General features: G+C 36.8%; 1 protein-coding gene across 2 annotated transcripts in view; it reads left to right on the forward strand.

The window, feature by feature from the left end:
* Window positions 1-20,520, forward strand: part of BIRC6 (baculoviral IAP repeat containing 6) — a 175,602-nt gene that overhangs the window by 28,093 nt on the left and 126,989 nt on the right. For both annotated transcript variants that reach the window (XM_066178597.1, XM_066178596.1), the window contains exons 11-16: window positions 7,220-7,369; window positions 10,626-10,851; window positions 15,183-15,343; window positions 18,163-18,294; window positions 19,538-19,669; window positions 19,922-20,100. In XM_066178597.1, coding sequence (XP_066034694.1) covers window positions 7,220-7,369; window positions 10,626-10,851; window positions 15,183-15,343; window positions 18,163-18,294; window positions 19,538-19,669; window positions 19,922-20,100 — 980 coding nt within the window. The remainder of the gene's footprint in view (window positions 1-7,219; window positions 7,370-10,625; window positions 10,852-15,182; window positions 15,344-18,162; window positions 18,295-19,537; window positions 19,670-19,921; window positions 20,101-20,520) is intronic.

A 20,520-nucleotide genomic window follows, 5' to 3' on the forward strand; every position in this document is an offset into this window, starting at 1 on the left:
GGGGAAGGGGGCAGGTAGGCGGGGAGTGTAACTCAAGTCCAGGTAATGTGTACTTTGTAAAACTCCCCCTTTCCTTGTATCACATTGGAACGCTGGAAACAGCTCTGGCTGTCATCCAGCTGAGTTCCTACATGTCCCACTGTTCTGTTTAGTTCATCTGCAGCTGATTGCAGCTCTGGAGGAAATGCTTAGGATCTCAGAGGGGCTAAGTTGTTGGGATGGTTTATACATTTCAAATAAATTCTCACCAATATCATGTTGAGCTTCCTCTTTACTAGAGGAATTGAAATTGATACCTTTTTTCCTTTCATGATGGTATCACACTAATTATAAAATCCTCCAATGAGCAGTTTTTAAATCAGATTTACTTGTTATTTCCAACAGATAAAGTCAAGTTTATTGTAAACATCTCAGTTTTCTTAAAGGCTTTCTCACTCACAGTGAACATTTCAGATTTGCTTTTTAAATACTAATGAAAACATTGCAAGTTAGTCACTAGTATTTATGGTGGCGGATTCCCAAGGGTAACATTCATATTTACTAAATTGTTCTCTTTTGGTGACTGCTTTTGAAGAAATATCTATTCAACTGTTTCAGCTGTATTTAATAATGCACACTTTTTCCTAGTTAAAATGGAACTCTTAACTGAAATATTAATTGCCTTTGAAACTGTTATATCCACATCATAATGGTTTTACCTTATACTTAGCTGATCAAACTGCAATCTCATTGAAAAGACCTCCAAGCAGATTTTTTTTTTCTGCAGAATTTTATTACTATCAGTTTCTTTCTTTCATCAAATCTGTTTTGCCTTTCTTGTGTTTTGACATTCATGATAAAAGTTAAAGGGCTTATTGTACATAGTACTTTTCCATCCAATGTTAGTGTGTATGGTTATCATATTCTTGTAGCTTTTGGTATTATCTTAACCTCTTTGGGGCATGGAGTGTAAGATACACAGGTCCCTTGAGCTGGAAGCACTTATTCTGTGTGTGTAGTAGTATTTTGTCTCTGCCTAGATAACTGTCTCTGTTACTGACTGGAGAATACTTCCATCTTCCTTGTAATGGACAAGCACATCATTCTGCTTTTGCAGTAAATCTCTCTCAATATTTTAAATACCCATCTAGTAATTCATCAATAGCTTTTTTGAATTTTTTTTGTTCATGCTGCCCTTAGGATGACTGAGATTTTTGGGGAATTTTTTCTTCTGCACCCCAGTATGCTACAGGTATCAAGTCAGCTTGCAAGGGTCATCTTTTGAATGTAGTACATTTTTTACTTAAATAAAAAAAATCCACTGATTATTCTTATCTTTGATTTACACTCACTATTTGGAACTTCCATTTTCTGCTCAGCTATGGACTTAGGAGTTCATTCTTTTCACTGCTTAAACGTCTTTAGAGGTTTTCAATTTCTATTCCTTTTTTAACATTTCAGTCATTGTTATATTTTTCTCACTTTTGAGAAATAAGGTCCACAGCCATCATAAATACTTGGGGGTCAATGTCCATTAGAAGTCTGGATTTCAGGATCTGATGCTAGGTATGTCTGAAGCCTCAGAGTCAAAACGTTTATGCCAAAATACATTGCTTGGTAAAGAATGACTTGAACTGAAAGGTTTATAAATAAGGCATAAAAGGTATAAAATTCAGGAATGCGAGAAGTAAAAGCAAATCGAGAATCTCAACTATTAATATAACCTTTTAAATCCTCTATCTTATTGTATATTTGAATAGCTTAATATATGGAAAAGGCTTTGCATAATTTTCCTTGTCTTGAATAATGATCATCCTTTAAACCTTTGCATTAAATGAGTAGAATTTCTGGCTTAGCTAGGTGGCTGAAGATGGAGGGTTTTGCTGTTATTATTTTTTCTTAAGTGCTGTTTTCTCAGGCTTCTTTGCAAATCACTTTGAGGTGTTTGCTCCTCTAGGTTTACTGCCAAAAGTGGGATGGTGCCTGCAGTCTGACAGCATTAGAAAGATACACTGATAGTAGAATGTGTTCACTGGTGTGTTCAGCATCATTCCATCCAGAAAGGAGCTTGTAGTGCAAAGACATAAATGAAAATGTTAAGTGAAAGTTTTGGAGCATACGTGCTTTGGAAATGCTTGAATGATTTTGGAGAATATTCAGGCCTGAGCAGTGCATTCTCTCCTGTTTACTTGTTCAGGATGTCAGAGTAGGCAAAGAGGTACTTTAATGTCTGTAAGTTCTGAATGCAGAATGGCATTTTCTTCTGTTTCTCCTGCTTGTTGATGTATTATTTTCATTGGTAGATGATCCAAAATTTTTCCATAGCTGCCTCTAAGAGCTGACTGAAAAAGAAACCTCTGTGTGAATGGGTGCTTCAGATCTGGAGTGGTTTTATGGAACGATGTTTTAGACCTGCATTTGACGTCATCCGTCTTTGTGAGTCACACTTCAGAATGTTCCCTCTTGGTGTCAGCTTCAGGTACTTACCTGTTTCTGCGAGGATTACCTGAGCTTGACCCCTGGGGGAAAGTGTGCAAGTGTATTCTTCATTCCAGTTCTGTTAAGCAGACATAGTGGACCTAATTATCGTTGTATTTTGCTTTCTTCTCTTCCCCTTGGCCAAGGCAGACTATATTTAATATCCCTCTTTAGCAGCGCTTTGTCTGCTCTCATATGAGGCTTCAGATGTTTCCTTTTGTGTCTTTAATAACTGAGTCTAACCTCTGCTTTTTGAATGTTCAAAATAATAAGTAAGAAATTAATTAACTTCTTTATTCTAAAACTAGGCTGCAGGTACTGTTTTTGAATAGGGATACAGCTGTAGAGTGGTCTTTTGATATTTGAAGTCTATTATCTTGTGTTTAAGAGGGTCAGATATGGTTCAGTACTGCTGCATTCTGCTCGCCTGGAATTTTGAATGTGTTACATTATAACATTTTAAAGGTGCTACAATATTACAAGATATTTTAGTCCTTCCATTTTCTTGGAAAAAGTATTTTTTCAGGCTGGATTTTGGTGTGTCCAGGATGAGTTGCCTATGCTGTTATTTCTTACCTGCAAGCCTGGCAGAACTGGATGGCACTTGGATACATTTGAGAATTGATTCCCCCAAATCTCGTGCCTTTCATTTATAGCAGCTTTCTTGCTCTTCAGTTGTAAATAGTGTAGTAATCACACTCCGTAGTTTTTTCTGATTTAGTTTGGATATCTTATTTGCATTTTCCTTGTCATTAGGCTTTGTCTGCCCTGTGTACTGTGAAGTTCAGGAATCAATTCAGTATTTTCAATTTTCCACCTTTTTCGGTAATGGAGTCTAGTAGGATTGGAGAGAGGTCAAGTTTTTTTTCCGTATCAGGATTAGTGTTGGAAGTGATGCTAAGAGCTCATCTTCAAGTCAGGTTCAATTATTACACTTAGCCTTTCGGAAATAGAATACTGATCACTGTTCTCAAGCATCTTCAAGATGGAGGTTTAACAGTCTTCTCATGAAATTTCTCCTGCTGCATGCTATCCTTGATGAGGATTTTTTTTCACTAGTGTTTAGCCTCTAGTATCTTTGTCAATGGAGTCGTATCTGTTGTACCATTCATCATGAATATGACAAAGGGATTGCTTCAAAATAGGAGAGGGAAAGACAGAGTTTATTTAGGTGCTGTCCTTCTCCAACCATTTATTTTCTCAAGTTGAATATCTCCAATCCTTTCAAACTTATAAAAGAAGAAAAAAGCAAAGCAACCTTTAGTTTCCCCTCCCAAAAGATCTGATCAAGTCAGTCCACAAGTGTCTTGGTGAGATATGCAAAACCAGGCCCAGTAATCCTAGAGGTGAATTCCTCAAGCAACTCTTCAGTCTGTACATACCATGTGTGGGTATACATAGTGGAATGTTTGCACTTTTGAGCAGGAAACTGAATGAGGTTTATCATCTGACTCACAAGAACCTCTCTTACAGAACTGCTGCCTAGCTGATTTTTTTTTTTTTAATCCTGTAACAGGGCTTTTAATTATTTCTTTCTAGGCATAGTAACTTTCACTTGTCCCTATTCAATTGCATTTTATTTCTTCAAAGTCGAGTCAGAATTTTATAGCTAAAATCTCCTAGAGTAGTTTAATTGGAGTGTCTCAAAGAGAGGTTTTGGGATAGCTTTCTTGATGACATTTTTCAGGTGTTCTGAACTAGCACATTTAGAGCTAACCAGCGACAAGAGAAGCAGGGGACTGTAAGTTGATTAGTGCATAGCTTCCTGTGGTATGGCTTTGTTTTGTAATTCCTTTTAACTAATTGGATATTGTTCAACTGTGTCACTGTGTTGTGATTTGCCGATGACAGTGGTATCACTCTTCCCACACTCCTAGAGTGCAGGAATATCTCACCAGATTGACTTTGACTGCCGTGGCCTTAGTCTCTGGCATGGTCTCAGCTTGTTCCAGTGCTGCTTTCATGGAACAAGGAACTGTTTTGCTAGAAGGAAGCCTGTGATTTATTTGAATGAATTCATTGTGCTAGTGTTCTGTTTGTATTGCCCACCAGGTTCTTGAATACATGCAAATTGCAGGTTTTTAATGCAGTTCAGAATTAAATTAACAATGTTTTGATTGTGTTACCTGTTTTTTGTAGGAATTATAATGATGCTAGTTTCCAATTTGTCTCTTTCAGTAAGTCAGTGTCAACTTTCATATCTTCTCGGTAGTGCAACAGAAATATTTATTGCCTCTGTCAAAGTGATGCAAGCAGAGGTGCCTTCAGATAAACTGCTACTTGAGATGTTTGCTCCCTGGCTAGAATTAGAAAGCACTGGACAAGTCACTCTTTCAGCCTAGTGCTGCAAACAATAGTAGTAACACAAAAAAAAAGAAGAATAAAAGAAAGAAGCAGCATTGACTTCTGCGCAGATTTTTTTGGCACTTGAATATTGGAACTGCAGTATCATTGAAACAAATAATGAAGCATGCATCATCAGAAAGTCATCTTTGGATGTTCTCTGAGAGGAAATGCCTCCTTAGTGGTTCAGGGGCACAGCCAACTACAGCATTTTGGAAAAGTGTGCATAAGCAGAGGCTAATACTGTAAAACTGAAGTTCATGGTAAACTTCTGTACAGAACCTTTTTAAAAACAAATACAAGTGAGGCATCTCAAGTTTAGCACAGACTTTTTTTTTTGGAAAAATGCTTTCAGGAATGCAGGGATTATGACTATTGTATGAAAAAAAATGGTAAGGACTAAGGATATTTTTGCTGCTGAGCAGTAAACAAAGTGATATACAAACTAAGGTTTGACTTACTACCAAATCAAGCTGTCAGCGTCTGTGTTTTCTAATGCGTCTCTAATTCTCTTTGAAGTTTGAGGAAAATTGCTTATTTATGAGCTGTTTCATTTCAAGGAAACTCATAAGTGTTATTTGCTAGAACTGTTTTTTTTCCTCCACTCCTGAGGTCTGCTTGGGGTGTACTGTTTTGCACCAAGGATGTGTGGTTTGAGGCTGAGAGAGGGGGAGGGAGGTGCAGACTTCTTATTTAATCTCAGTTAGAAAAGACACCCCAAGAAATGGCTTAATGGAATAGCTGTTCTGAGAAAATAGACTAAAAAGATAAATAAAGATAATGAGAAAATCTCCCATCCCTTCAGTTCCCAGGAACACTACTTTTGTACATTACCCATGTACCACTGGGATGGATTTTCCCACAGCACAGTGTCCATAGAGTTGTTTTGATCATTTTGGTCATTTGAGCGGTTTGTTATTCTGTCTTCATAAAGAAGTGAGTTTATTAAGCCATTTGTTGTCAGGTCTTTCTTAGTGAGATCTCATAAAAAACTCCCAACTAAGCAAGTTCCCTCTGTGCCTCACACACTCTCTCTGCCTCCCTGTGCCTCTATCACTCTGTTTCACGCTCCTCACCGCTCGCAGTACAGGACATATACCTGCTTTTATCTTGGGGTTTTATTTCTTTGTATTTCTTTGTGTTTCTTTGTGTCAGATTACTTGGATATTTTGTATAACAGAGTTTGTCATAACGTTAGTCAGATGGTGAAGGTCAGTCTGGTAATTTTTCAGAAAAATTACATAAAGCCTGTGCTTGGATTTGCCTCTTGGTTTGAATCCTACTGATTCGACATTTTGTAACTTCTGGAACTGGTAACAGCTCTTCTCACCCCCCCACCCCCCCCCCCCCCAGCATTATGTAAAGTTAAACATTCCTTCTCCATGACTTAGAGCACAAGGAGCAGGAGTGGCTCAGAGAGCTGGGGTTGTTAAGTCTGGAGAAAAGGAGGCTCAGGGAGAACCTTATCATTCTGGACAACTACCTGAGAGAAGCTTGTAGTGAGGTGTGGGTTGGCCTCTTCTCCAAAATAACAAGTGACAGGATGAGAGGAAATGGCCTCAAGCTGCTCTAGGGAAGGGTTGATATTAGGAAAAATATTTTAAGTGGTTGCCAAACATTGGAACAGGCAGTGGTGGAGTCACCCTCCCTGAAGGTATTTAAAAGATGTGCAGATGTGGCATTTAGAGACGTGGTTTAGTGGTGGACTTGGCGGTGCTGGGTTAATGGTTGGACCTGACGATCTGGGCGCTCTTTGGTTCTATGCCTTCTCTGTAAATGACAGAATTGATCTGTTGTGTATCTGTAGTGCTGACTAATGGGCAAGCTCCCTGAATGATTCCAAACTTCCATTAATACATTGTGTCCATTGAAAATTTTGGACTTTGCTCTTTTCTCTGTTGAATTGATCAGTGTTTTAATTCTAGGTTTGATGAAATAATATGTGGGGAGCTCCTTAGTTAGGAGAATTCAGAGAAATTAGTTTAATTTTCAGTTTTCAGATCCTGAATTTTAAAAGGAAGTTTATGCACTCTACATATGAGGTAGTATAGGCCTTCACTTGACATAGCAGAATATTTTCTGTTATAAGCATAACTTGGGTTATGGGAATTGTCATAATGGTTAGGAATTTTGGTTTCTATTGAGGTTGCCTTTGTTAATTGCCTTTTAAAATCCATCCCTCCCATATAGTTTTTACCTTTTACCTGCAGTATTTGTGTAGTTCTGTTTTGCATTTGCCCTGAAAAAAATTAGTAGTAGTAAAGCAAAATAAGTATTCCTGTATGATTTCACTGATTTCAGGTCCTGCATAAATATTGTTATAAGTGCATAGCAGTTCAAGTGCAAGCCTGTCTTTTGAGTTGAATTTTTCTGTATGCCTATCCAAACTTTCTTCTTCTGTTTTCTGTGATGATTTTAGGTGGAGAACTTCATTTCCTTCAGATTGGAGGGACCTGTGATGACATCGATGAAGCTGATATACTTGTAGATGGATCCCTTTCCAAAAGCGTAGAGCAGTCATCAGAAGGCACCAAGCCCTTATCCAACCCTTCTAGTCCAGGCATTACAGGTAAATTTCACATGTGTACATGTATCAAAAATGCTTTTGTCATTTTTGAAAGTTGCATCTGGACATGACTTGCAATTATTTAATAGCATGCTGCTTTGTAATTTTTTTGCTCTCCAAAGTTAGAGTTCTGAAGTTCCTTTGTGTCTGTCACTGGGTATGTACAAGCATAACACTTCAGCAGTTCCTGATTAAAAAACAAAACAAAACACTTTGACTTTTTCCAGTCTCTACATGTGATTTTAAGTGTGGCAGACTGTATTTGTGTGACCCTCATTTTATTCCTCCAGAGTTAGTTGAAAGAAGGAAGAGATGCTTTTTGTGATAAGTTTATTTGTAAGAAACATTACAGCAGTTGGTTTGAGGACTGAATTTCTCCTGTTCCTCCTCTTTTACACCAAAGAAGCCATTCTTGAAGTTTGAAGATCACTAGAAAATAAACTATTGTACATGTGGGGGGGGGGGGCGGCGGGGGGGAGTCTATGGCTTTCTTATGCACCCTTCTTTTGCTAATGGCAAATAAAACAAAAAAAGAATATAGATGTCAAGGACATAGATGTCCTTCACTGGATGCACTCACTGTATAGTAGGTTATCAGCAGACTTAAGTGACTTCAAAGCAAGTGGTAACTCTGACTATACTGATGAGTCAAATAGATGATCATTACTGTTTAAATTCTGCCAGTACTAAAAAGGGAACTTTTTTTTCTCTTTTTTAAATCTCATTCCCATCTTGCCTTCAGTATAGCCTTGAATATGACTTACTGGAATAAGAAATTGATTTATTTATGTATAGACTTCGAAGTATCTGTATCTTTAGGTTGTCCACAAGCTGCAGGTTCTCCTTTAAGTAGTCATGTAGTTTAGACATTGTAGTATTGCTTGTTCTTGTTCTGTAATGGTTTCCAAAGAGTTGTTAAGTACACAGTAACAATCAGATAATCTGAGCACTATTTTGCTGTGGCATCAAACTGAATCCCTTAAAGCTCTGAGAGAAGCTTAATAGTCATAAGAAGCCAGTGCCGAAGTGAGGGATCTGGGTGGGAATTGTTGAAACCAAACAGTGGTTGCAGAACTCTTGAGGATGCTAAAGTCAATAATACAGGACCCTTAGCATTTATGAGAATGATAGGGCTGTGTAAACCTCTTCAGTACTGAGGTTGTCAGTACTTGTGTGGATCGTGATCAGCCTTTGATTTATAATATCACTGTTGCTTCTCTTTTGGTCTTACATTCTAAAAACCAGAAAAAGTGTTTTTTTCCACTTCTGTCTTAGTGTGTTTTTCAGACAGAGAGGCAGCTCAAGAGAAAGGTTTCTGTTTGGGGAAATGAACTCCTGCAACAAGCAGAAACTTCTATTCATATATTGTTCCTTTATATTGTGGACTTTGTGTGTTTATTTTTCTCCATTGTTTGCATTCTAGAATGTGTTTCTTGCATTTTATTTTCCAGCCTGAATTTACAAGCTGGATGTGTTTTAAATTTTATTGTTTAAACAGAAAATCAGTTACTCATATAACAATCTTAGATAACTGTTTCCTTTTAAGGAGCAGAGGGTTTTTTTGTGATGAAGTAATCTAAAATAATGCTTTTTTTCAAAGTGAGTTAAAAAAGAATGTTTTCCTGACCAGTTGAAAACCAATTTTCAAGTGCTGTTAGAACTTTGTCTTGTTGTAACGCTTTGTTAGAATATAATAAAAGTATTGTAATTTTTAAAACAAGCTAAGTATACTTGACAGCAGTGGAAAGTTAAGTCCTTCATTTTTCAGTTTTAGGGGTTGATTACATGTATGTGGTTGCTCTGAATACTCAGAATTTGGTTTTGTTTCTGTTGGAGGAGCAAGGAGAATGAAGCAGAAAAATCCAGTCTGCTCAAAGATAGACTTGTACAGTTTGAGCAATGATCTCACTTCTCATTGCAGTGTCATCCAGCTAATGAGGTTCACATTTGGCAGTTAAAAAAGTGAAGGTCTTTGCTGTATTATTGAAATTCAATTTCTAAAGCATTTCTACTTTCTTTGGCATTTTCCTGCCTCTGAGACTGAAAAGTAGGAATTATTATGGTTGCAATGAGAGTGAGTTTATTACCTATCTAAGTGTCTCACCTCAAACGCAACCTGAATTGTTTTTCAAGATGCTCTCTAGGTTCAGGCTTCACGGGGAGGGTGGTATTTGTGGTGGTGTATTATTATCTCCTCACCCCAAGTGGTGACAGTAGTAGTCAGGTAGCAAACTTTCTCCTTTTGAAAACCATGATTTCTTTACAAGTAAAAGCTTCTCCTTCAAAACACATTTTTAAAAGAAAATGCTCAAAATACTAGAAAATATACATTGTGCATGTCTTATTTTCCCTCAAGTTAAGTTGGTTCGGGTCCTTTGGTTGATTGGGTTTTGTTCAGGGTTGTTTTGGTTTGGGTTTTTTTGTCTGTTTCTGATTTGGTTTGGGAGTTTTAGTTTGGGTACTGGTTTTGTGTGTCTGAGAAAATCTGATTATCAAATTTTGGTTTCTTTGTGGTTCCTTTAGGTGTTTGACTTCCTGAGATGTTTTAGTTTTCAATATTTTAACTAATACCCTTGTTTCCTTGGTACGAGGCCTAAATAAAAAGACAAGAAGACAAAATAATTGTCAAGGCCCAGTGTCTTTAAAGTGCTTAACATAAATGTTTGTTTTTCACTTACCCCTCTTGTAAACTAAATTTGGAACCTTCCACAATGTTCTAGTAATCCACTATAAAATAAGTCTATATTGATAATCAGGGGCCAAAGTAATGTTTTAAACAGTGATAAAAATGCACAGTAATTCTGTATGTCTGTTTTTATGAAATATACATATTTTTTTAACTGAGTCAGCAGGGATATTAAAAAAATGTTTAATCAGCTTTACATCTTCAAAGTATGGCTGTCTAATTACTTATTCCTGATGCCTCTGGCAGAATCCCAGACAGCATGCTCAGAGCTCTCAGTATTTAGAAAATTTATTCCAAGTGAGCTGCCTTCAAAGGATACAAGCTTCAAGGCTGGGATGTTTGGTTGCTTGTGCTGGGATTTTTTGTAGTTGTTTTTAGTTGTTGTTTGTTTAGGGTGGTGTTTTTGGGGCAGGAGGGAATTTATTGTTACTCTTTTTTGACTAAAAAACCTTCATATGACTTTGTAGTTCATTTTCCCTGTAGCAGTTCTGATCTATTTTGAACTATTTTTTATAGGATGTTCTGGAAAAAATGATCTATGTAGTAATGAATGTATGTGCTGTAATTATTCAGGAGTTGATCTTTTGGTGGACCAGCCATTCTCCCTCGAGACACTGACATCCCTGGTGGAACTGACCCGTTTTGAGACGTTGACGCCGCGGTTTTCAGCCACCGTCCCACCGTGTTGGGTGGAAGTGCAGCAGGAGCAGCAGCAAAGGCGGCACCCTCAGCACCTGCACCAGCAGCACCACGGCGATGCAGCTCAGCACACTCGGACTTGGAAGCTGCAGACGGACAGGTACGTAGGGGAACCGTGCATGAGGAATTGTGTGCATTGCTTAACTAGTTGGTGTAGCTGTACTGCTACTAATTTCATGCGATTTAATTGTTTTTAACTAGCGTAAAAGTTTAAGAACATGTGCTTTCAAAGGTGGTGATCCCCGTTTGGCAGTTTGCATTCTAGGTGTTGGTGAGATTGCCGGAGGCATTTTAGTGGACCTTGAAACAAATTGAAAAGTCGGGTTTTGAACTGGTGGATTTTAATTTGCCAAATGTGGTCATTACATGATATACAAGCACATTTGCCAGAATTAGAGATATTCTTGATTGTTTTTGTAGAAGTCTGATTCACCCTTCTTATGTATAAGCACATTTTTAGTACATTATTTAATCAGAAAATATAAACTGTGGATGCCAGTGTGACTAATTAATTGACCTAAATGAAATCATATCGTAGTTTACTTTAAAATATAAAGGTAGAATCTGACTTTGTCTATTCGAGTTGAATCTTTATATATGAGACATTTAAACCACTCTAGAGCCCTCGTAGTGCTAAAGTTTAGGCAGTATTTTCATTGAAATGAACTGCACCAACATGGTATATGTAGCAGGACTTAGTTTTTTATATGTGACATGAGAACTTGGAATTCCCCTGGGCTCCTTAATACAACTACAGCAGTGTTGCAGTCTCCCTGAAGGATTGCTTAAAACCTACCTGAAGTGGCTTTGCATAGATTTTTGTTAAAAACGCTTGCAGAAACAAAATATAGATAGAAGTTTTTCTGTTTTATTAAGGGATGCGCATAAGACGCTACAGGATCTTTTAGGTCAGACTGCTACACATCTGTTCCACTGATTTGTAACATTTGGATTGTCACGTAGACTTGAAATAGCAATAGAGTGAAAATAATGAAATGGCCAAAGGGTGCTAGGGAAGCTAGAGGTCATGTCTGGTGCAAAATAAAAAGCATGTCCTATAAACAACTGAAAGATAGCATGTGATAATGAAGCATTCCAGGTGGGAAAACATGTAATAGATGCAGGCATTTCCAGGGCTGACAAATAACAGGACCTGGACTTGCTTTAAATAAACGTTCATAAGCTACGGTTGAAAACTTGTAATGCATTATAGACTTTAAAGCCTTAATTTATCTTGTGGTTTTGCTTTGTGTAAGTCAAATATTCCGTATGTAGCAAGTGGAAGGGAGGTGATTCTTTGCAAAATAACTTCCAGTCAGAACTGTTGATTATCCAAATGTGTTGAGCAACAGTTGAAAAGTAAAAAGCTATCAATATGAAGTTACAAGGAAGCAAGCAGTGAAGGGTAATAGCTGTTAATTGGAAGGGCATAAGTGGAAAATTAGCTTATGAATATGTTTCATTAGAGGAAAAGAATTATGCCTGCTGCTAAATAAAACAGGGTTGTAAAGAGAAAAAGTTAGAAGTTTTGGTTTAGTACTGGAAATCTTTGACAGCTGCTATATGACTCATGATGAAAATGATTAAATTACAGTCCCTTTGTTCTTAGGGTAGAATCTTAAGATTGAAAATCATGTTAGCTCTTAATTAAAAGTTATCTGGGAAGAAACTTTTTGATTTCTGGATTATTTTTTTGGTTGTTAATATGAGGTTCCTTTTATCTCCTTTTTGAGTGCCTCATACTGATACCTATCACGATGTGGGATTACAGTGTTAGATGGATGAGTAATGCAATTTGATATGGTAATTCTTTTGTTTCTCAAATAGATAGAAGGAGATAATCCTGTAACTGTTTTTTTTTTTTTAGAAAATGGCACTATATTACAATCCTACTTTGTTATTTTAAAAAGACTGTGCAACAAAGAAAACGGAAAAGCAGAGTTTGGTTTACCCTGTGAATTATCTAAATATCAGTATTGTCCCCTCAGGTGTCATGTAACTGGAATGTTAAATGAGGTTAATTCTTGTAAAAGAGAGGTACATGAATTCCCAAAATGCATGGATTAAACAGTGACATCTGAGTTTCCTGGCTTTATCTTAAATTTATGTAGGATGTATTCATCTCATGGAGACATATTTGGAAATACATGAAAGAAGGAAGAATCAGATACTGATGTTCTTTCCAGTGTTTAACCTCTGGAAATGTCTCTGCAGTTCAAAGCTCAGTTGCAGTGGAAGATCAGTTAGATGTTCTAGAAAAGGAATGAATAAGTGTGTTGGAAAATATCTTGTAATTATGAATGATGGTATATTGGTGCTTAGAACATAGTATGGATTGTATGTTCTTTATTAGAAAGGTACTATAGATTTAGAAGGGTTTCAAAGGTAGAAGAGTTCCTCGAAGACTTTGCATAAGATTATCAGAGAAAAGTGATATTTAGGATAGATAAGTAAGATATCAGAAAATAATAAGGAAGTAAATTAATTTGCTACTTTGAAACTTTGCACATGAATAAAGGATGTACTTAAAGCAACCTATGAGATATTAAAAGAAAACTTTTAAGGGGAGTCTTTTAACTAATCACAGAATTAGATTGTGAAGCTTACTGCCAGGGGTATAAGAAGATCTCTTAACTGCTGGATTAATGTGAGACCTTCATGGAGGTTCTTTATTCCATATGTGCCTCTTTAGCATCTGCTGCTCAATTCTGTCAAAAACAGATTTCCGGGGTAAACAAATAACACTTGTAATTCACTGTGGCTGTGTGCACTGTGTGTTACACATAGACTGCAAAAGACTGCTGCAGACAAAGTATTTTATTTTTAATTTCTGAGTTTGTAGCAGATCATTAACTAAAACTGGATGAGCAGAATATTACTTTGTGTTTCAGAAGTTTGGCTCCTTTGAGTGTCTTATTTAGTCCATGCTGTGCAAAAAAACCACCCCCAAACCTCTCTCTCTTTGGCACTGGCTTATGTGTTCTCCAAGCTAGAGGAAAGGCATGACTGATTCTAAATATTTAGTGTTACAGTTGCTAACAGAGGTTTTAGGGTTTTTCTCCCCCAGAGCAGTGGGGTAAGTTTTCATTATATTTTCTTTACTTGTGTTCTTTGTACAGTTAGCCAGAAAATCTTCAGTGTTACTTCTTGAATCATAACCACAAATTTGCTTCTGTTCATCCTTTGCTTCTGTCCATCTTTCCTCCCAAAAGCTGTTTTTTTATGCTGCTTGCTCTGGAAAGCTGGCATGCCATTTCATTACTTGTGCCTGAAATCTTTTAAGTTGTATTACCTGTGTCTGAAGGCAATCTGGCCGTCAGAGGTATTACCGTAAAGAAGTAAATACATTTGCACCGTTCCTTAATCTATTTTAAAATGGTTTTCTGCACAATACTCAATGTGTGGCATGCTATTGAAGTTAAAATACCTCTATGTGGATTAGATGTTAGAAAGATGCCTCAAAAGTATTTATAGCAGTATACTCAGTTTCTTAGTGTTCTCAGTTATACAACTAAGTATGTATATCAAAGTTACATTTAAAAAAATTATTTACTGCTAAATTAAGGAGATAAAGAAGTTCAGTTAATTTTAAAATGTACACAAACAGGAGAATTGGCACATAATTAGTTTTAATATCATTCCTCTTTGGTTTGAACTATTTTTTGCAAACCCCAGTGTATCAAACTATGGAATGGATCATCAAGGGGTACTTGCCTCAAGTTTACCCTTTCAGTGTAAAACAAACTTGTCTTCAAAACAAAAATGTGACTTAATAAAAGAAAGCTGTACCCTTTTGCACAGCACAGGCTTCTGAGTGTGCACCTGGTAAGAAGCCCTTTTCATCCTGTGTGAATTATCAAATGTGCTTTAAAAATAAGTTGAAAATGGTATTTTGAGTCTCCTGTGTGTTGATTTTGTACCACTGGGAAGTGACATTGGTACGTGTTAAAGAATGGATAAGGGCAGCTTAAAAGAGATTGCAAGGTAGGTACCTCTGATCATGCTTTCATACACTTCACTAATTGATAGATCTTTTAGTATTGTGTTTGGTTTTTTTGTTCTTGTACTTTCTTTTCATGGAAACAAGTAACTGGTATTTCTAGTGGTATGAAAACCTTTACCTTACTGCGATAAAGGTAATAGGTAGGGAATCTTTCCACTTCTGCTTTTATGTGAACATTGTTTCTCCCTGTCATCAGTTGGCATTTTAACATCTTCTTCACAAAACTAATGTGGTTTTCTTGAAAGCTTTAAAGCTTTAAAGTTTGAAAGACTGCTACTTCAGAAATTCGTGTGGATGTCAACTAACGCAAAATAAGTTTTTCTTCTTGTTAAAGAGTGTGCATAGATGCAGTATGGACTGTGTGATGCTGCCTGTGTGATTGGAATTTTCTCTGTACACTGGGTCATTGTTTTCTTTTTTCCTCACAGCAACAGCTGGGATGAGCATGTCTTTGAACTGGTTCTACCAAAAGCTTGTATGGTTGGCCATGTGGACTTCAAATTTGTTTTGAGTTCGAACATCACAAACATTCCCCAGATTCAAGTGACTTTACTGAAAAATAAAGCTCCAGGCTTAGGAAAAGTCAGTGGTAAGAGAAAACTAGGATACCTTTCTAAACATTATTTCTTTTCCCAAACTCATTATTCTTTGTAACCTATTTCAGAAAAACTGCTTGTAATTGTTTAAGTATTTCACTTTAATTGATTTATTCTGTTTCTCACTATCATGGGCTCTTTTCAATTATCATGCTTGAATGTAAATTGGGGAGACAAACTGGGTAAACAGCTTCAAAATCATGACATTTATACAAAAAAAGTACATAGCTCAAAAAGACTGAACTCAATTATAATTCTGTACTGCATGAATCCTACAGTCATTAAAAATAAGTTGTCAATTGTAAATCATCCTAGAGATTGACTGATTAAACAAATGGTGCTCTTTTAAGGTCTCAATACAGTAAAAAAAAAAAAAGCACTAAATTATTCCAAGTCACAGAAGGTGATTATTTACCAGTGAGAAAATAGCAACGCTTTTCTTGATGGAAGTAAAAAGTCCTGTGGCTTCCTTGGGAATTCTCTCATCATTTGGCTCATTAACTAAGTTATGTGAAAGCTGCAGTATCATTTCACCTTCTATTCCTTGCAGCTTTGACAGAGTAGACCAAAGTTAGGAACACTCTTGTCTTGGGAAGGCTCCTAACTGGACTCTGTATCTTACTAGCTCTCAGGGAACCTGTGAGGGGATAGCATAAATTGAGATGTCAGTTCTTTGATGTGGAAGTGCCTCCACTGGGATTTTTCTGGGGTGAGAGCATTCATTTCATGTCCTGCTGCCTTGTCTGCTAGGAGTTGAAAGTGTTACATTCTGCAACTCCTTTTATTGCGGCATTAATTGCTTATCTTTATCTGGCCACCTCTTTTTCAAATGCTTCTGGGAACTGGCTATTTCAGAGAAATCTTGCTGTCAGATATTATTAAATTGTTTGCTGGATATAAAATGTGTTGAGGAGAACAGCAAGCATGATCATAAAATCCCTTTTTTCCCCCTTTTCCTATTTTTTAATTGCTAAATAAGACCATCCCACTTAAACACAAGAGTAACAGCTGTAAATTTCAAAAAGGAATATAGGCATTTCAGAGATCATTGACATGCTTCCATAAAACTTCACTCCGTAGCATCCCCCAGTGTTTAACAACAAAAAATGTGTGCTGAGGATGCTCCCTTAAATACTGTAAACCGGTTGTTTCCCAAGGACAAAATATTTTAGTATAGTAATATTGTTTGAGAAAAGCCTATTCCATTAGGGTTCAAGATGATTTAGATTTTACAGAAGTGCTAACTGTGACTGCAGGACAGCAGTCGACTGCTGTTCTTTCAGTTTCTTCATATTTTTTTTAAATGCTTGCTGTAAAACCTTAATTTTAACATGTAGAAGAAATTTGTTCTATGAAAGAAAAAAACAGAGTTGATTCTCCCTGTTTCGCTCCTGAATGGAACCTGCTTTGTTTTCAGCATGATTTCAGTCCATTTGCAGAACTGGATGTCAGAATTAATCTGAAAATCTTCACCTATGGAACAAAACAATAGAAGAAAAGCTAAATTCTTTTCCTTAATGCTTCAATTTTAAACACAATGAGCAAACAGTTCCATGAGTTGGTAATTCCTTGGAGACATTTGATTTAGCTGTGAACTAAATTGCCAGATCTCTGAATGTTTTTCAGCGGAGCATACTGATCAGAAGACATGATAGAGCTCTTCCCAGAAAAATGACATTTCACTTCCTTACATGCAATATACTGGGACTTGCTTTTTTCTGTTACAAGGTAGAAACGACATTGGATGGGGGGTCAGGCAGTCTGGAAAGGACTGGGGAATGTGGGAGCACCTGCGAGGCAGCCTTGGCAAAGTCTTTTTTCTCTTTTATTCAGTAGGATTGGAGATCCACAACTAACCAACATCTTCTCCAAGTGTAGCTGCATTGCAGTTGTTTCCTTCTGTTTTTCAATTTCTTGAGTTTTGGAAAAGGACTTTAGTGACATTTGCCTTTTTTTCTGTGCACTATTGAATAGAATAATAGGACACTAATGATTTCATTATAAGGGTAGATGAAGCTAGATAATTTATATCTGTGATAGATCTTAACCAAAATGTTCCAGTCCTAGGGAGAAGTAATATTCAACATTGTTTGATGGCTCTTAGAAATGTATAAAAACCTCAGACTGAAATTCAATTAACTCCCCCCCAACTTCCCTCTTTCCATGGGGAGAGAAAGGAACTAAAAATTTAAGAAAATGAGATGTAGGGAGGGTGTGCAGGGCAGAGTTTATTCGGTCATATTTTTTTTAATGACACGAGCCCTGGAAACAGTTAAATATGTAGTGTGTAGTAATGGAAATGCCAGAGACATCATTCTTCCGGTCGGGAACTAATGGTTTTGGTCTGGCAGTTAATTCACTGTATATGCTGCTTGTTAATTTGCTTGCATGTCCTCTTCATCTATAATTCATGTGATCCATTTAATTGGAAAAAGGGCTGTGTTTAAGTATTACCAAAATAATGTTTGATGTTCAGCAGGAGCAATCCAGTTATTTTAAGTTTAAATTATTAAATTTTCAGTACTGGAATCTAACTGCTTAGGAGTAATCTGCAGTTGATTATTAGGGGAAAAGAATTTGGGCAGTATTTAAACAAAACAGGCTCTTTACAGATCATTCAGAAATACTATTTTTTTTAACTTTTTGCTGCAACTTCAATCCATATGGAAAATGTGTCTTTGTATGCTTGTGAGTTTGTATTAGAAATATTGTTGGGGGCAGAAAGTCGATAATTTTGCTGTGAAAACTACCACTTCTGTTTTTCCTGAGCCTTGAACAGTGTTTGAAATCATGCTAATATTTTTATTTCCAGAAGCAGCAGTAGATAGACAGATCACATTTCCTTTATCTCCAGCTCATAATATTGAAGTGGAGAGAAATGGAAAACCAGGACTGGTGGAATTCAGTGAAGAAATGCAGTATATGGATGTAGAGGAACCACAATGTAAGTTCTATTGATCTTGTTATTCTTCAGTTAAAATAGGACCTTGCTTTTTTCTTCTTTTAATAATAAATTTGGATTCCTCTGCAAAAAATTTCTCAGGCATTAAAATAGAATAATTTCTCAGCTGTCTTCAAAGTTATTTTTCTCTCTGGTCTGTTTGCTGTATGAGTTGAAAGTTTAACACAAATATACCAGAAATGTCCTAAACTACTAGGGAGGCTTGGTGCTTACAAGCAGATTACTGTTTATTTGAATTTAGAAATCAAGTAGATTGTTGTGACACCTTTCTAACTTAAATTGCTATCCTGTTTCAGCAGTATTTTACTTTGGTTTTTTGGCTACTGTTAATATAACTTTTCTTTGCATACCTGGCTTTCGTAGAGATTGCTGCAGGAAACCAAGAAAATAAGGAGCAGAACGTAAAGAATTCATAGCTAGGCCACGTCACACTGTGCCTGTTTTTGTAACTTTTTAGTTAACTTGCGTTCTTCCAAAAAATGTCTTGGGCTGTGAAAGGCAGTGAGTGGGTCTGAGTGAGGAGAGCTGCAGACTAAAATTTGACAGTTGGAGTGACTCAGTTCTAGAGCTATGGTTCTTTTTCTTGGTCCTTTCAACAGTCTTCCTTTGCACCTTCTTTTCCCTCATGTAATCAGGCTTATGTAGAGCATGACTGTCAAGGGCCTTTCCAACCCAAACCGTTCTATGAGTCTGTGGCTCCAAGAAAGGAGGGGTTACAAAGGATGAGGGGAAGGATCACAGGGGTGTTAAAGGTGCTGAAAGGAGGTGTTTCATGCTGAGAAAGGAGCAGCAGATGAGTGAAGATGATTTCAATAATTTGTATATCCCACAGAAGAAACAAAGCCTTCCTTGTTTTAAATTTATTATTTGTTTTGTTTTGATTTTAAACAATGTTGTCCTGCTTCAGTAACAAGCCAGTAAGGATTTTGACTCTGTATATATTGGTTCTTTATTTCATCACTTGGGTATTTTATGGCTTTTATAAGCCAGTCGACATATATATGAATCCGTATAATGCAACTGAAAATGGTTTTGAAACAGTCATTTACCTTAATTAATTTCACTGGAAAATGTCTTAAAGTGAACTTGAAGTAATTTTTTATGTAAAGTTATATGTATTTAGTGATCAGAGTTTGACATGGTGCATTTTTAATCCATGCAAATGGTCAGATTTTGTGACTTTATCATGGCTAATTCAGATCCATATTACTCATGTTTTTGTAAGGTCTTAGACTGTGTGCATTTCTGGAGGAGCACAAGGAAGATATACTTTGTGGTCCAGTATGGCTGGCTACTGGACTTGATCTATCAGGACATGCTGGAATGTTGACACTAACAAGTCCAAAGCTTGTTAAAGGTAAACCTGTTTTTTATGCTATTTGCATGAAACTTGTGTGACTGAAGTGCATCTCATACTGCTGTGGTCAGACATAGGTATGTTATTGATTTTTGCATTCACAAATTTTGCTGTATAACGCCATAGTGAGTTGCTGTTTCAAACAGATGATAAACTACTGTAATTAACGTGGTTGATCTGTTCTGTTTACAACTTGCAATCTGTTTAAACTGTGCAAATTCTCCCCCCTCCCTTTTTCTTCTCCACTTTTAGGCATGGCTGGTGGCAAGTATCGTTCATTTTTAATTCATGTCAAAGCAGTGAATGACAGAGGAACAGAAGAAATCTGCAATGGTGGCATTAGACCAGTGGTTAGAATACCTCCTCTAAAACCTCAGACGAACAAGGGCCATTCACTTGCTTCATTGTTGGCAAAAGTTGCAGCAGGCAAGGTAATGAATAGCCAAGGAAGATTTGTGTGTTAGTTGTAGACTTGGTATGATTCATGTCATCTGAAAACGAAACAGCTGTTAGCAGAATTAAAATCCATTAAAAACTACTTTCTAAAGAGGTGACACTGTGTTGACACCTTCAAGAATTGGAGTTCGTGATTCCTAAGTAGTTTCTTTTGTGCACGTTTAATTGAAAAGGTCTGTTCTGCCACTTTCACAATCTGAACACTTGTTTTTGAGACTTCTGTTTCCTTGAGTGTTTTCAGTCATTGATAGGTCTTACCCTACTGTGAAGATGTGTGTGTGTGGATGTGTATTGTTCTATATCAAAGCAATTAGTGAATAAAAATAGTTTATTTTGGTACAATGCTTAAACAGAGAGATTCTAGCAAACTGCTTGCATTTCACTGAACAAAGTAT

This window comes from Chamaea fasciata, unplaced genomic scaffold, assembly GCF_029207755.1.
Source record: "Chamaea fasciata isolate MVZ Bird 193981 ecotype frontalis unplaced genomic scaffold, bChaFas1.0.hap1 SCAF_3, whole genome shotgun sequence".
NCBI lineage: Eukaryota > Metazoa > Chordata > Aves > Passeriformes > Sylviidae > Chamaea > Chamaea fasciata.